This window comes from Mastigoproctus giganteus, chromosome 11, assembly GCF_048544385.1.
Source record: "Mastigoproctus giganteus isolate SK-2022 chromosome 11, ASM4854438v1, whole genome shotgun sequence".
NCBI classification, from domain to species: domain Eukaryota; kingdom Metazoa; phylum Arthropoda; class Arachnida; order Uropygi; family Thelyphonidae; genus Mastigoproctus; species Mastigoproctus giganteus.
The window spans coordinates 163,934,848-163,953,030 of NC_143585.1; the positions used below are offsets into that span (position 1 = coordinate 163,934,848).

The 18,183-nt window shown below is 35.6% G+C and overlaps 1 protein-coding gene across 1 annotated transcript in view; it reads left to right on the plus strand.

The window, feature by feature from the left end:
* LOC150078549 (RNA/RNP complex-1-interacting phosphatase homolog) overlaps window positions 1-18,183 on the plus strand; it is a 205,501-nt gene that overhangs the window by 61,538 nt on the left and 125,780 nt on the right. Inside the window, exon 4 of the mRNA XM_090384698.1 lies at window positions 16,961-17,048. Within this exon, the coding sequence (XP_090240824.1) occupies window positions 16,961-17,048 (88 nt within the window). The remainder of the gene's footprint in view (window positions 1-16,960; window positions 17,049-18,183) is intronic.

The following is an 18,183-nucleotide window of genomic DNA, read 5'->3' on the forward strand; positions in this document are numbered from 1 at the left end:
AAACTTCAAATCCCGACTAATAAAACAAAACAAATGTTGCTAAAAGGCTCTCTTGATGTGAATAGACCACCTGTTATTAATTTGAATGGAGAAATGATTAGGAGTAATCGGCAGCATAAATACTTAGGAATTTATTTTGATGACCATCTTAATTTTAATTACCATGCAAAATACGTACTTCAGAAAATAAAAGCTATGACCTATAAAATTATTAAGATTACCAGGAGTACTTTTGGTGTAAAGAAATCTTCCATTAAATTATACTACAGTTGTATATTTATACCAGTTGTGTGTTATGCGGCTGGGGCCTGGGGATACAGAATTGGTAACTCCCTTGTTCAAAAATATCTTACCCAAGCACAAAGATTCTTTCTTCTCGCTGTAAGTAGAGCTTGTCGAACTGTCTCTACAGCTGCTCTCCAGGGCCTCAGTCATCGATTGCCAATCCAATATGATGTAATGTTACATTATCTTTTATATTGTAGAAGAAAAAATGTTCCTGCAATTGTAAATGGTATAACATATAATACTGACTTGCAAGAAAAGACATTAAAAGAATGAGAAATGAACGTTGTAGAGCGTGGCAAAATACCTGGTCTACCTCTACCTTGGGTAGGGAGACCTTTAAGTGTTTTCCCGAGGTTGTTGATTACGACAAGAAAATGGACTGGTTCAATCCTGGTTTATACGTTAAGTTTTTATATACCGGTCATGGAAGTCTTAACTTTAAATTGTTCTCACTAGGATTAAGTAACACTCCTCTCTGTAGTTGTGGTGCTCAAGAAACTGTTGAGCACCTCGTCTTTCATTGTCCCTTGTACATGCCGACCGGGCTAGCCGAGTGGGTAAAGTACCTGCCTGGCAACCCAAAGGTCGCGGGTTCGATTCCCGCCTCGGGCTTGGATCAAAGTACTGCAAAAACCTTGGGAGGTGCAATATGGCCACAGAAGCCGATGCGCCAACAACTACCAAATCAAAAAAAAAAAAAAAAAAAAAAAAAAGTCCCTTGTACGATGATTTAAGACTGGACTTTCAACTTCTCACAAATGTATTTGACTGCTCCGAACTGCCAAGATTGGTTAACTGTTCTGAATATTATACTGCCTTCTCCACCTATGCAGTGAAATTGTTTAAATGGAGGAAAAGAATTCTTGCTCCTGAGGTTCAGTAAAATGCTAGACTTTCTTTGGATTACTCTTACCTGATGTATTGATCAGTCTGCTGGACTCTGAAGCCCAGTATTTATTTATGTATCATCATTGTATATAGTCTTTTTATGTACCGTCATTGTAAAGTCTTTATGTATAATTAATCATTGTACTTTTCATGTATAATTAATCATTATAAATTGTACACAATGTATAGATTACTTTCAGCGGCGAATAGGGGGAACCCTGGAGCCAGCCAAAAAATAATAAAATACGTTGACTTGTTTAGTTTGACTTGACTTGATAGGAATGTCCTTTACTTGAGTTTGCTGCCTAACCATGTGTTCCTCTTCTTTTGTTCCATTCTTCACTGTGTAGTTTTCAACTTCCCTTCCATTCTTTTGGTGAGTGTCCAAGATTTACTTCCATAAGTCATGGTGCGGAGAATACGTTGGTTCCTTATTTTACGTTTGAGACAAATTGGGATATTGCTCCTTAGTATGTGACTATATTTCCTGAATGCTATCCATCCAAAATTTATTCTTCTCTTGACTTCCAGCCATTTATCGTTATTACAGCTAATGACTTGTCCCAGATAAGTATATGAGAAGTTGCCTCTTCTCAGCCCATTTGCCCAAATTATCTAGATCCTGTGGCAGCAGCAGCATACTGTCGTTACTAACACTTCCAACCTTTCTATCATCTGAAACTTGGACATTAAGCCTGATATACCTTCATCAAATCATTAATGAATACATAAAACAACAATGGGCTCAGCATGGAACCCTGGGGAACTCCACTAATAACATTAGTCCAATAAGAGCAGTGTCCATTGATTACTACTCTCTGTCATCTCCCACTCAACCATTTTTTTTATCCATTGTAGCAATTTGCCCTTAATGCCATACCATTCCAATTTGTACAGCAGTCTTCCATGTGCAACAGTATCAAAAGCTTTCCTGAAATCCAAGTATATGGGATATCAAAATAATTTTTTGCTTCCAGTTCATTTGTGACCACGTCGTAGTATCCAATCAAATTGGTCAGACAAGACCTCCCTTTAACAAACCCATACTGTGTCTTAACTAAAACTGCAGTCTTGTCTAGATGATCCTGCAATGCTTCTTTAACTAGTGACTCCATTATTTTCCCTGGAACTCAATTAAACTAACAGGTCTATAGTTACTTTTGTCACCTTTTGAACTCCCTTTGTGACTTGGGGATACATTTGCACACCTCCAGTCCATTGGGGAACTCCCCTGAGTCCAAAGAAGCTCTCATAATTATGGCTAAGGGTTTGCTTACTTCCTTTTTTCTGCTTCCTTTAATATAACTGGATAGATTATCCACTCCAGGTGCCTTCCTTATGTTTGACGTCAACAATTTGTCCTCCACTTTGCTCTCAGTTATTACAAAATCACTTAACTCCCTGTTAGAGTTTGATAACCATCTGGAATTCCCCTCCTTGAATAACTTCATGTGTGACTGTAAATGCAAAATACTCATTCAGTTTATCAGCTACCTTTATAAGCCATTTCTTTCACTAATTCCAAAATTTCATATAGTTTCCCTTTCTTCACTGTTTTGTCTCTTTCCAACCTCAGCATTGAAGTCCCCCATAATGAGACTGTAGTGAGTTAGCATTAGTAGAGGCATATGATGCAAGAAAGTAAGCTTATGCAGCAACAGCCAAATAAAATAAAAAAAAAAAAAAAAAAAACCCTCCCATTTCATCCCTCCATTCTTTCCAAATGCCTGACCAGCTCAGCCTTAAATTTATTAGCTTCCGCAACAGAAGATAGAAGCCTGTCAACTATCCACTGGCTAAAGGCAAATTTCCATACATCTATTCTACAACTATTTTTCCTCAATTTGAAACTGTGCCCCCTCAGGTTCTTAGTTTGAGCAAGACGAATAATCCCATCAGCATTCAGCTTGCTCAACCCATTCAAGGCCTTATACACCTCAATCAGATCACCTCACAGGTGGCGCCTCCATAGCCAGGTGGGCAGGAGCAGCAGTGCGTAGCACACGCTTCTTGATTAGACCGGGGTTTGAACCCATGAGCCACCAAATATGGAGGATGTGGAAAGGTCAGGGAATGAAAACTGCATATCCCCGGAGCAATATGGCCTTAGTTGCTAATGCTCCTAAAAAACCAAATAACAACAATAACAACCTCACAGGTGCCTACTCTCCAGGTGCTGAAATCTGCAGAACTTAAGCCTTTCTTGGTAAGAGCACCCCTTTGTTCCCCTCACCAATCTTATTGCCCTTCTTTGTACTCATTCTAGCAACTCGACATCCAGACCTGTACACAGTACTCTAGGTGTGGCCTGACCATTGCCTTGTGTAACGGGATTATCACCTCCCTGTCCCTGCTAGCCAAATTCCTATATATCACTGACAAAACTCCATGACCTGCTCTGGCAGCCCGTCTGCACTGCTCAGCGAACTTCATATTTGCCTGCACAATTACTCCCAAGTCTTTTGTACTTTCCACTTCCCTGAGTGAAGTACCTCTCAATTGGTACGTTTCTCTTCGGTTATTGATACCCATAGGCAGTACTTTGTCAATGTTAAACTCCAGTTGCTACTTCTCAGTCCATTTTCCCAACTTATCTAGATCCAGTTGGAGTAGCATACTGCCATTACTGTCGTTAACAACTCTGCCAACCTTTGTGTCATCTGCAAACTTGGACATTAAACCTGATATACCTTCATCAATATCATTGATAAATATACAAAACAACAGTGAGCCCAACACCGAACCCTGGGGAACTCCAGTAATAACATTTGTCCACGAAGAGCAGTGTCCATTGATTACCACTCTCTTTCTCCTACTCAACCATCCCTTTATCCATTGTAGCAGCTTACCCTTGACGCCATACCTCTCCATTTTGTACAGCAGTCTTCCATGTGCAGTAGTATCAAAAGCTTTTCTGAAATCCAAGTATATGATACGAACTGAATGCCAAAATTATTTTTGGCATTCAGTTCCTTTGTGACCACATCATATTAAGCAATCAAATAGGTCAGACAAGACCTCCCTTTGACAAACCCATGCTGTCTTAACTGTTAGTACAGTCTTGTCTAGATGATCCTGTAATGCTTCTTTAACCAGTGATTCCATTATTTTCCATGGGCACAAGTTAAACTAACAGGTCTGTAGTTACTTGTGTCACCTTTTGAAGCTCATTTGTGAATTGGTGATACATTTGCACACCTGCAGTCCATGGGGACCTCCCCTGAGTCCAAGGAAGCTGTCATAATTATGGCTAAGGGTTTGCTTACTTCCTTTGCTGTCTCCTTTAATATAACTGGATAGATCCCATCCATCCCAGGTGCTTTCCTTGTGTTTAACTTCAACAATTTCTCCTCCACTTTGCTCTCAGTTATTACAAAATCACTTAGCTCCCTGTTAGTGTTTGATAAACTTCTGGTACTCCCCTCATTGAATAACTCCTCATGTGTGAATGTAGATGCAAAATATTCAGTTTATCAGTTACCTGAGCATGATCATCAATAGTCAACTCATCTGTGTTAAGTGGTCCAATCTGATTCATCCCTTTCCTTCTAGAATTGACCTAAGTAAAGAACTCCTTGCTGTTTTTCTTTGCATCCTTTGCCAAAGATTTCTCATAATCTGCCTAACCTCCTTTTTGACTTGATTACAGACTAGTTTATACCTGCCATTGGCTTCTGTATCGCCTGATACTTTATATGCATCCCATACATTCTTCTTCTCTGCCACTAGCCTCATTAATTCAGCTGACATCCATTTAGGCCTAAACCTTGAACAGTATTTCTTAGTTGGAATGAAAAGCCTAGTAGCCTCCAAAATTAAGTCCCTGAAGGCTCCCCATTTAGAATTCACTGTTGGTAACATCATCAGCTGATGTTACCAAGAATTTAAAATCTGTCTGAAACTTCCACCTTTACGAAAGCAAAAACCCTTCCCTTTAGCCTTGATGGTAGTTATATCTTTAATTAATTCCCACATCAATACATTGTGATCACTGTCGCCCAGTGGTTCCTTTATCTGCAGATTCTTAATGCATGAAGAATAACTACAGATAATCGGATAAAGAGTATTACACCCTATGGTTGCCTCTCGAAAATTTTGCTGTAGTAAACAATCATCCAATAAATCCACAAAATTCTCGCTGGTGTGTGAGTGACCAATCCACAAGTTCCAGTTTAATATCTGGTAAGTTAAATTCTCCCATTATAAGACATTCTGATTTACTGGCCCACTCTATTTCTCTGCAGAACTGTTCATTATACTCATCAGATTCATTAGGCTTATAATACACACCTACTCTCATTTTTCCTTTCCCAGTGCTCTTTTCACACCAAACAGACTCAACACTGCATTGTCCACCAACATCAATTGGATGCACTTCCTTAGATTTTGTGTTTTTTTACTAACAGCATAACCCCTCCTTACTTCCTGTCCTGTCTATCCTTCCTATATGCATTGTACTTCCCAAATTCCAATTCTGTACTGCTTATGTCTGTGTGACACCACGTCTCCAATATCCCAACAATATCTGCTTTTGATGTCTTGACTAGTACTTCAAGCTCATCAAATTTATTAATTATACTATACTCCTAGCATTGGTGTACATGCAAGTATACATGCACCTGTTCCTGCTCCTAGCCATCCTAACACATCCCATGTATTTACTTGTTCCACTATGACTCCCAGCAGTCCTGGAAATCTCCATTACCTTGCTTTTCAGTCTGCTGCACATTCTAATAGAAGCAGTGCAAGAATCACTTTGCCTCTGCCTGCAGCCACTGTTAACCTTTTATTCTGTGTATCCCCCCCACGCTAGCAGTTTTCCAACCCTCCTAACACTTCCTCAATAGCATCAGAAAATATTCATGCACCCTTTCTATTTAAGTGTATCTCATCCCTGTAGAAGCAGTCTCTCCTGTCAACAAGCACAGACCAAGCTGAAAAAAATTCTACCCCTTGAGCCTTGCACAGTCTCTCCAGGGCTGAATTGATTGATAAGGTTCTCATCATATACTCCCTCCTATCGTGTCTGGGCAGAATTTGCAGACACTTTCACATTCAGTCCTAACTCCCGACTTTTTTTCAAAGTTGACCTGTACTTGTTGAGTTAATCTGCAGATCTCTTACTCTTAATGTCAGTTCCAACGTGTACAACAATGTCACCTTTTGTGACATTGTTGATGACGTTCTAGAGCAGATACCCTTTCAGGGTATCTGCTCTAGAACGTCATCAACTTTTGCCCCTGGCTGACATACCCTGGTCCTTTTCTACCTATCCTTCTTACATAGTATATTCCCGTCTCCCTGACAATAGAGTCACCAACAATAACTAGTTTCTTTGGGCCAGCGCATTCTGCCAGCGCATTCTGCCTTAGAGATTGCTTCTGTGTTGCCTGATGCACAGGAATGAGCTCTGTTGTTGAGCTGGGCAGCTGAGAGCCTGATGGTCCCCTCATTAATTTCTTTGAGGGCATTTACCCTACACCTCAAGCTCTCGTAGAAGCCCATCAGAACGCTGAGTTGGTGCCTAATTTCTTGACACTCCAGACACCTAACACACACACAAGGGCATGCTTCTTGGCTAGATCATGTCCTGTTTTAGAAAAGTTGGCAAACATTTCACATTTCGCACATTTTTTGAGACTGTGATGCATTGGAGAATCGCTCCCTTAGTTTCTCCAGGAGCCACAGCACTCTCGCTAGTCTGTGATCTTTGCTTCGCAGCTCGTCTGGGTCATGATTTCCATTTGAATACAATTTAATTAACAATGAAATTTAATAAGATTAATAATATTTTTGATGAATTGATAATACTAAATAAGCTAACAGATTCCTGATGCAGTGCTTTGTATTATGCTATCTAGTTTTATTTTATACCTTCGCTATCAGTTCGAGATATATATACGTTAAGCTATTTCTTATCGACTACAATATGGTGGCTAGTTCAACAATATTGATGCCAACACCGGGAGCCATAACTTCCAAAAATTGCTGGTTAAATTCAAAATAAGAAGCTAATGAACGCTACTTAACCTATTTAATATTTCTGTAAAACACAATGTACTTGGTGTTCCATCTCACATGGAACACCTCAGGCAGTAAGCGGAAACATGCAACAGTTTTCGGTATTCTTAATTCCATCCTGACAACGATGTGATAGCTTTTCCAACTTTTCATTTCACAATTTATTTTTTGTCCTTTTAAATACGACCAAAAATATATTTGCATCTTGGCTAGAAATCACTGCCAACATGCATTCTGTTTGGCAGCATGTTTTGTCCCATTTGGTAAATGATTTCACTGGTTTTGAATTTGCAAGTTCAGCCGAAGACATTATGAAGATCAGAAAAGATTTGGGATTTGAAAATTTGGACGCAGCCAATGTACGTGACTACACTGACTCACATGCAAATGACTTAGATGATGCAACTCTCCTTGAAATTGACGAGCCAAATGCACATGAAGAAGAGGAAAACAATTCTGAAGTGGCACCAAAAGTATTTTCAACAGAAGAATTGGTGAAAATTTTTCGGGGGGTTAACATGGCCTTCAAGGCAATTATGAATGGAAATCCAAATGTTGAACATAGCATCAAGATATGGCAAATTTTACAAGATAGGATTCTATGCTACAAAGACTAGTAAGCCAAGAAAAAGAAGAGACAACTTCAGCAGACTTCATTATTGAAATACCTAAATAAACAATAAAGCTTTTTTCTCATCTCTCATAATGTTACCTTTTCATTAATAAAATTTTTGGAATATTCTTTATTCCAAATCCTTTTAATTGGCTATTAAGTGGGATTGTTTATAGCTTTATTATAATTTGTTTATAGACTGTTTCTCTGGTACGCATTCAATTAAAATCCATTATAATTATACCTTGATCAGCATGGTTTCACATAACATGGAACAGTTTTGGTACCAATTATCAGTGCTACGTGGGGTATTGTTGTGTGTGTGTGTGTGTGTGTGTGTGTGTAAGCTAAATTAAAATAGGATATTTGCCAATAGCATGGCAAACCAGTAGAGTGAAAAAGAACTTAACCAAATAAAATAATATAACAGTAACAGAACAGAACATATATTGGGGGGGGGGATAAAGAAGAAGAGAGTAGTGTTGAAGCAACGTTCCTACTAGTACCATGCGAGTACTAGGCTTTCTGTTTTATTATTTTTCGCTGCATAAAGACCATCGCTATGCAAATCTATTGCATTGGCGGTCTGATCTTTAGTATCATTCTGTCAATTCATGGATTTGTTTAGCTTTCGAAATGCAGTGATTCCCTGACTATTATTGGCCTTGTGGTCCTCTGCCGAGATGGGGCATAATTGTCAGTCTATTTTATTAATTATTTTCAATTTATTTGGTCATGTAATGTTGTTAGTCTATGTTTCCATCTTAGTGAGATTTCACATAATTCGGAAACGGGTGCCATCGAGGGGGCGCCGCTAAATTTCTTTCAATTGGCTTGATTTTCTAAATTATTTTAGGAACGTTGCTTCAACACTACCCTCTTCTTCTTTACCCCCCCCATATATATTTTTCTGTTATTGTTATACAGTAATACCCTGACTTACGTGAACTCGGAGTTACGCGGTTCTTGATTTTTTCGTTTAGCAACACTGCCGCCCACTATCTTCAAGGTCGTTTTTCATATGCTATCGATATACGGTGCGACGGCGGAGAGTGAGAGCGAAAGATGAACAAAATTCAACTTTGCTGTCGCATGAGCTGCACACAAATACAAGAATTTGCATTCCAACTGTCATATTTATATGTGTGCGTTCGAATTCGTGCTCAACTTTTGTCGGAAATTACATCGTTTTCACGAATAAAAAAACTTTCCAGGCTTTAAGGTTTCCAAAGACCGATTGACAATGATGGTCGGTGCGAATGCAGCTGGTGACTGCAAGTTAAAACCTCTCTTAATTTATCGCTCCGAAAACCCAAGAGTTTTAAAAAATATATCTAAAATTAGCTTACCAGTGATTTGGAAGTCAAATCATAAAGCTCGGGTGACAGCTTCCGTTTTTGAGGACTGGTTTGGTCACCACTTCATACCCGAAGTCGAATGTTATTGCAAGTCTAAACAGATTCCATTTAAATTGATCCTTTTTATTAATAATGCACCCGGTCACCCTCCTGCCACCCTAATTAATTTCGACCGACATGTGAAAGTTGTTTTTGCCTTCAAACACAACCAGCTTGCTTCAACCGATGGACCAGGGAGTCATCAAAACATTCAAGGCCTACTACACGAGGCATTCGTTTGCACGTCTGAATGAAGCTATGAGACAAAATAGTGAGATATCTGTTAAAGACTTTTGGAAACAATTCAATGTTTTAGATGCCGTAAGAATCATTGAAGAATCTTGGGATGAAATTCACAAAAAAACATTGAATGGTGTCTGGAAGAAACTTTGTCCATTTTTTTTCAAAAACGAGACGAAAACAACGCCAGAAACTGATCATGTCGCTCATATGATAGAAGAAGTTGTTAATCTTGCCAGGCAATTAGATTTGGAAGTCAATGGTGATGATGTCAACGAGCTGTTGGATTCACATAGTGAGGAGCTGACAATGAATGAGCTCATAGAGATGCGTGAGCAAAACGTCACTGAATTATCCGACACTTCAGACCCAGTTCCACAAGAAAAGCACATGACAATTGCAAGCTTGGCAGAAGGTCTCAGCTAAATTGAAAAGGGCTTAAAAATTTTAGAAAACATCCAACGAAGAACGCGTTATAGCTACAAAGCAAGGAATAAAAAATTATTAGCTTGCTACGAAGAAATTCTGCGTGAAAAAAAGGCGCTGTGTCGTCAGACGAGTTTGTTAGATTTTATGAAGCCATCGACGTCGAAATAACTTTTTTACTTAACTCATTTATTTTTTTAATACATAATTTGTATTAATATGTATAAATAACTGCAATTTTATTAAATATTTTTCTTTTAAACTAGTGTTTTTGTTAGTCCTTGGTCCCAATTAAACAAAATTTATATGTATTTATATGCAAAGTTGTACCCCGACTTACGTGAATTCGACTTAAGCGATTTTCGTTGGACCCACCTATTGCGTAACTTTGGGGTATTACTGTATTATTTTATTTGGTTAAGTTCTTTTTCACTCTACTGGTTGCCATGCTACTGGCAAATATCCTATTTTAATTTAGCCTATTATAAGCAGCATGTAGTGAACTGTGCTTTTCTGCTGCTAGCTTTCCTACTATTTTTTCTTATTTACTTTTAATATATATTTTATTAATTTCTATCTTTTTTATTTAATTTTTGGATTAATTTGATCATATAATCTAAATATGAAAGAATATAAGAAAAAGAAAGGGAAAGAGTTGCAGAACAGATTAATGCCATCAAATTTATGATTGTACATTACATCTGTCTGTATAGAACAATATTTTAGTTAATTATAATACCAACTAGATAAATTGGACAAAAGTATTAGGGGTGAAAACTATAATCATTAGCTCAAAGTACCAAATTTAAATAACTCAAGTTGGACTTTTTTCTACCAAGTTTGACCTATAAAGAAAAGCATTAATTAATTTTATTGTAAATTTTGGAGTCTTTTGAAAAATAAAGTAAAAGCTCCTATGTCTTAACTCAAACACACACAGTATTTCAACAAAAACTCGTAAGGCTGTTATTACTGAAATTCGTTGCTCATTTAATGATTTGTATTAAAACTGCAGTTATTTTTGTACAAAACAGGATAAGAAATATTAAAACTTACTTTATTACTTTTCATATTATATTTTTTGCAATTTCATGTTGTTTTATGATGCTACTAATCAACAAGTGGCAAGAGCAAGATTGGAAGGTGTAGAAACTGTTATACCTCTTCTTTGCAGACATGAAGTTTTAAAAATATCACTAGATGGCACTGCAGTAGCTTCAGACTATCAAAAGCAAAACCTTAAGTCATAAAATCCAGACTTTGGATTACTGTTTAATTTTATCTGAAAAAGAAGGAATGTTACACTTATTTGATAAAAAAAAAAAAAAAAAAAAAAAAAACAGTTATTATTTGATTGAAAAAAAATAGTTTATAATTAAGTTAAATTCCTGGAGACTACCCCTTTGGACCTTAATACTGTAAGATGGGATGAAGTGTCTAGAAGACCTGCTCTTTCTGAAAAGTTAGCTAGGCAATTTAAAGATTAACCTTAACTGGGGAATTATTTCTAAAAAAAATAATTTGAAAGTTTTATAGAATTTCATGAAAAGACTGATTGGTCTCTAATTTTTAAATATCAAGTTCTCTCTGAAGTGTTTATCAAACAACATGTAGAAAAATTGAATTGGAATTTGTTTTTGGAATTTCAGAGATTATCTGATGAATTTATTAGGGAATTCAAAGACAAATTAAATGTAAAAAAAGTATCTCAGTTTCAAAAACTTAGTAGTACTTTTATTCTTCAATTTGCTGATGAATTAGATATGCAAATTATAACTAAATATCAAAGATAGTTTAGAACAATTGTTAGATAAATAAGACTGGAAACAGCAAAGTACCAATCATAAGTGAAGTTTATTAATACACATAAAATGAAAATGAACTGGTGTGATGTTTTAAATTATTTATTAAGCGATGTGTTTATAAACGAACATTATAAAAGATTAGTTCTGTATATAGCAAAAATTTGTTTGAAATATAAAATTACTTGAAAAATCATAATAAATGAATAAATAAATCATAATAAAAGGAAGATATTCTTAATACAAAAGTATTCCTACAAAAAAAAAAAAAAAATCTAATTTAAGGATAGATTTTTGAATACATTGTAAATAAATCTAAAACTTAAAGATACAGGTATTCATTTCATAGCAGAAATATAAGATGAAGAAAGAAATTTATTTCAAATTCCAAACCTCATCTTATATTGATTATTAAAAATTTAAATTTAAAAGATGATTTAAAATTAATTTACCATACAGTGTTCTCCTCAGAAAATTTTGCCAGCTGGGTGGCATTATGAAGTAGCTGGGTGGGGAAGTGTAATACTTTGCAGTATTATAAAATTTTCTGTTATTTATAAACGTGACTTAGTGATCCAGAGCAAAAATTAATTGCATAATTCATATGGTCCTGTCACATTGACCCCAATCGCATAGCATGTATCGCATTAATATTATTATTATTAGCCATATGGTGCAAGGAAGCCTGAGGCCTATGCTGCACCACCAAAAAAAAAAAAAAAATTCCCTGGTTACCCTGAGAGAGAGAGAGAGAGAGAGAGAGAGAGAGAGAGAGAGAGAGAGAGAAGTAGAAAGGAATCACCAAGAAAGAGAAGAATGATGATATCCAGCTCAGGACCCTGGGTGTGCCAAGCCCACACTCACCAGATGTGAGCCCCTGGGGGAATGCCATTGGAATACATTGAGTTTTTTTCCAGTGGATTACCGAGATAGCCTTGGGCAAGCATTATATTGTTTTTCTCTCGGAAACTTTGGTTCTTCATCCAGCAAGCTGATCACACATATGTTACATATTGATCGAGATCAGTGAGCAGTACCATACGGTACCATGAGAATCGCTTAAATTTTAGCCAGGCAGTCAGTTACATTCTTCATGTGGTGCACCCATTCGATAGGTCCTGGGAAGAACACTGCCATTGATTACAAAATAATACTGAACAAGTATTTGAATTCAATTTTAGAAAGTAATATAATAAAATAGTATTTATTTTGACGATATTCCTTTTAATTTCATTAAAATTGTACAATTTTTTAAAAAGGTATAACAGTTTAAAGCTTATTGAAGAAACTAATTAATTATCTCCTATATTTACTTTTACTTATTGATAATGGCATCAGTGTTCAAGTATAGGAGTGCAGGCTGTTCTCTGATAAGGGAACTTTGTATCTTGTACAAGGCAGTATAAGTAAAACATTGTCTACAAGTAGGAATAACTGTAAAAATATTAATTCACAAAATAAAAGCCTCATTATCACATTGAGGTTAGAGGTGTAGATGACAAAATGTTAAGGTAATAGTAATGCAAAATAGTGTATAAAGTACAGTAATGTTATCATATTAAAAAGGCATAGTAGGTACAGGTGGGATACAGGAGGTGGAATGAAATGGCAAAATTTTAGATAAAGTTATCTAATCCAATCAGAGAGCTATTGTTTTTAAAATTAAAATACTGTGGCCTTAATTGTTTTTTACATTCTAATTTTAACACGTTCTTTCATATAATATTATTCACTAATTATAAAGTGATTGATGTAAGAGTCTGAGGATGTTATTCTGAAGTTAGCTTAAGAATAAAGGTTCCTTAGGTTTGAGCATTGACTGCTTTTACAATCTGCAACCAGAACATTTCCCATAATACATCTTGCTCAACTATGTATAATATATAGGAGGTTTGGTAGAAGTTTCTGACAAGGCAAACTGGTCAATATCATCTGGACTCCTTGAGGAAAGGACTACAAATGGGGAAAAAAAAAAGCAGTCCTCTAATAAATTGCCTCTGCATATGAGGCAATCTGGTTAACCCAACTCTGTTGGGTTAACCAAAATGGGAAATGTTTTGCACTTTTTTCATTTGATTTATGGAAAGATATATTTTGTTTTTCTTAAAAATGCAAAAACATTTTTAATATTTCAATTTTAGTAGTTTATTTTAGGAAAATGGATGGTTTTTAAGGGGAAAGTGGGTGTTTTTTAAATTGTTTGTTTTTTTTAAGGCTGTTTGTAAAAGTGTAAAACTGTCCTATCATTACTTTAAATAATTACTGCTGTTGCTTTTTTTTGAAGTTTCATATTCATAATTGCAGATTTTCTTGATTCTCCTTCCAATGTTGCATATATGTGGTCCCTGTGAATTGCATAGTTGCCAGTGTGCAGTTTATCTCTTCACTGTTACAATCATGGTATCATAAAGCAAACACATTCTGTCTTTAATGGCACCTTTGTAATACTGCAGATTCCATTCTTCATTGAATGCCCCTTAATTGTTCCTTTCTTTACTTTGGCATTATTGGGTTACCAAATGAAATTTCTATAAAAAAAAAAGAAAACAAATTAAACTAAAATTTATACAGAAATTAATTTTACTTTTTATAGGTTAAAAGAATTTTGTTAATACTAATTAACTTACAGTTAATACTAGTAACTAGTAACTTATAACTAGTAATTAATACTAGTAACTTACATTACCCAAAAAATAATATTCCAACAAATTAGGTAATTGTTATTAGCCATATGGTTGAGGCTTATGCTGCACCGGCCAAAAAAAAAAAAAAAAATTTCGGAATTACTCTGAGAGAGAGAGAGGGAGAGAAAACAATAATGATATGAGCTTAAGTTTAATTCAATTATTATATAATTAAAATTATTATTAAAACTGTTTTTCTTTTAAACTTGTTGGAAATACCTTTCTTGACCATGCACATTATACTACGTGTGAAAACACCACACTGTAGCATCACACCAATGAAACTGAAGCTGGACAGACTGTTCTGCTGGGTGCTAGTAGTGATCTCTAGTAACAAATACTTGACACTCCAAATGAGAGTGCATCAGCTTTCTGCTAGTGTTGTCTGTCATTTTTGGAAATTGTTGACTTAAACCGGCAACTAATAATTTATAAGCTCTGAATATTATAATGTATATGCATTCTGGTTTAAGGACCATGATTCTGTGATTCTAATTAATGTAAAATTCTACATGCCATTTGAGGATGTTCAGACGAAATAGGCCAAAAGGCTCAACAGAGTATCTCAAATGGCAGCATGTTATATGTCTGGCAGCATAGAACACCTTTAGTCTGGTAGCATCTATGATTACTTCCCATTCAGAAATTACTGTTGTTAACATCATCAGTTGGTCCCACTATAGAATTGAAAACTGTCTGAGACCACTGTAGTCACCCTTATGAAAGCAAAAGCTCTTCCCTTTGCCCTTTACAGTAGTTATGTCTTTAAGTAATCTCACATCAGTACACTGTAATTGCCGCCAGTGGTCTTTTAAATGCTCATTCTTAATGCATGGAGAATCACTGTTGATAATCAAATTGAGAGTGTTGCTTTTTCTTGTTGTCCAGTAACAAGCTGTTGTGGAAAGCAGTCATCCAGTAGATCCAAAACAAGTTTTGCTAGTGTGCGAGTGACCAACCCACAAGTTCCAGTCAATGTAAGGAAAAATAAAATCCCCATTATAAGACATTCTGATTTATTGTCCCACTCTGTATGTCTGTATGGTTGTTTGTTATGCTGATCAGGGTCATTAGGCCTATAACAAACTCCTACCCTCATTTTTGTTTTCCAGTGTGTATGCCAACTGAATGTACTGCCTTAGATTTTATGTGCTTCTTAACTCTTACCACAGTCCTGCCCTGTCTCTCCTTTCTGAACGCTTTGTACTTCCCATATGCATATTCTGAATCCCTTATATCTAAGTGACACCATGTCTTCGTATATCCCCACAATATCTGCATTTAATGATTTAATCAATACTTCAAATTTTTCAAATTCATTTACTATGCTCCTAGCATTAGTGTACATATAAGTATACATGTACCTGTTTTTACTCTTAGTTATCATAACACAGCCCATGTATTTAATTGTTCCTTGATGACCCACAGCAAGGCTTGAATAGGATACTTCATCTTTTCAGTTATCCCAAAATAAAATAGCTTCTATATGTGAGCTGAAAAAAAAAAAAAAATCTGTTCACTATGGATTTTTGCTGTAGTTGTCATCTTCAACAACTAGCCAACAACTTTTTTTGAGGTGCTTAAAATTCTGCTGTTTTCTTTGCTGTTGCATAGAACTTTTACATCAGATATTGGCTTGCTAAAACTAAAATCGAAGAATCATTGTTCTTTATAGAACAGTGATTTGTTAATTCTCAGATCATTTCTGTTTGCCTTTTTCATTTCTTTTAAATTTTAAATAATTTTTTAAATGTGATAATCTGAAGTTGAATCTTACCACCCTTAAAAGTCTTTTAATTATGACTATGTTTGTGTAATCTTATCCTAGATTTTTCATCCCTTGGATATACACTTGTTCTGACATTATACGTATATGTATAATAATACATATTGCCATCTATAATTCTTTCTCTCTCTCTCTCTCCCGAAGTTCAAACACATAAAATAACGATTCAACATCCATTCACAGTCCAATTCCAATCCCCCCCCCCCCAGAACTAGCCTTTTCTCTTCCTCATTTATCCCTTCTATTTTTGTTTTCTGGAACAACCTTTCTTTACATGTATTTCCCAAAAATTGCGATCTGCAGAAATTCAAATAAAATGTCAAGTATTTTCTGTCTTCTGAGTCTTCAACCTATGCGTGGTAGTAAATATAGGTTTTAATACGTTTCATGTTTGGGGTTTTCATGAAAAAATAATAAAATAGTACTAAAAGTATATAATAAAAGGAGCACATTTATTATCATTTGAACTAGTTTGCTATTACCTTGTTTGCTAGTACTTGAAGTAGCAAGGAACCCTAGCACAGCTGACAAACTGAACTGTACAGGAAATTGTTTCTTTAATTTTGAATTATTGCTTTATTTTAGCTTTTTTATGTGATTGAATTTTTTACATTTATATTTATTGTAGTTTCATTTGTAGCATTGTGTGTGTGTGTGTGTGTGTGTGTGTGTGTGTGTGTGTGTGTGTGTGTGTGTGTGTGTGTGTGTGTGTGTGTGTGTGTGTGTGTGTGTGTGTGTATATATATGTTGAACTTTGTTTTTCAATATTTTGCTTAAGTTTTTGAGGTGTGACTGATGTGTTTCCTTTGTTTCAGGTTTACTCCTACTATTTTGGTGAATAGCATTCAACAGTTAGGACTGGTGATTGATCTTACCAATACAACTCGTTATTATAATCCACAAGTTAGTAACAACAATTTTTTTTTTTTTTTTTTTAGGTTTTTAAATTATTTACACACACTGGAAATTTATTTCTTCTGATTGGTTAAGCTATAACAGCAGATCCAAAACAACGGTTGATTCCTCTTCCTCCCTTCCCTGTTAAATTTGATCTGTTTGTTATAGGTTACATTGCTGTACAAATTGAAGCAGTGTGGCAAGGGCAGGTTATTGCTTTTTGGTTGAGTGGGAAGAGAGATTGGAGAAGAGCAGTCCCATTTATCAAAGGGACTGCTCTTCTTGGACTAATGTTATTAGAGTTTCCCATTGTTGTTTTCAAAATTATTAATGATATTGAGGGTATATCAGGCTGAATGTTTGATTTTGTAGATGATACGAAGGTTGGCAGGATAGTTAATGACTGTAATCAGGATATCTGATTTTTCATGGTCTTGTGCTGCTGCACAAGAAGGTAATTATCCCTTTGGTGGTTAGGCTCTGTTTTCATTACTACATAAAGATTTGGAAGCGTAATTTTAGAACAGCTGCAGGTAAGTGCATCACAATTAGTCAAGGACACGAAAGGGTACTCTTACCAAGAAAGGTTTCAGTTCTGCAGATTGTAGCATCTGGAAACTGGGCACCTGCAAGATCTGTTGAGATATTTAAGGCTATGAATGAATTGAATAAGCGAAATATTGATGGCAATCCTACTTTTTGTCAGACAACACATACACAAATTTAAATTAAGGAAGGATCATTGCAGGATAAATGTGCGAAAATTTGTTTTCAGTCTAGGGCTAGTTGTTGGAACCACTGTCCATCTTGTGGGAGTTTGTGGTTTGAGTAATTTTAAGGAAGAACTAGACAAATTATTAGAGGACATGGGTAGGTGATATGAGAATTTTTTTTTTTTTTTTACTGATACTGTAAGCTTGCTTCCTTATATTATTTGCTAATACTAGTGTTATTTTTTATACTGTAAAGTTGAGATTACTTTCAAAAGATTTAATGATTTTTGATTAATAAAGAATGAAAATCACCTGCACATAAATGGTTTCTGTTTTAAGGTTAACAGCCTAATATGAAAAACGACAAAACCAGTCATTTGATTAAGTAAGTTAATCCTTTTTAAAAAAAAAATTATAAGAACAGTTTA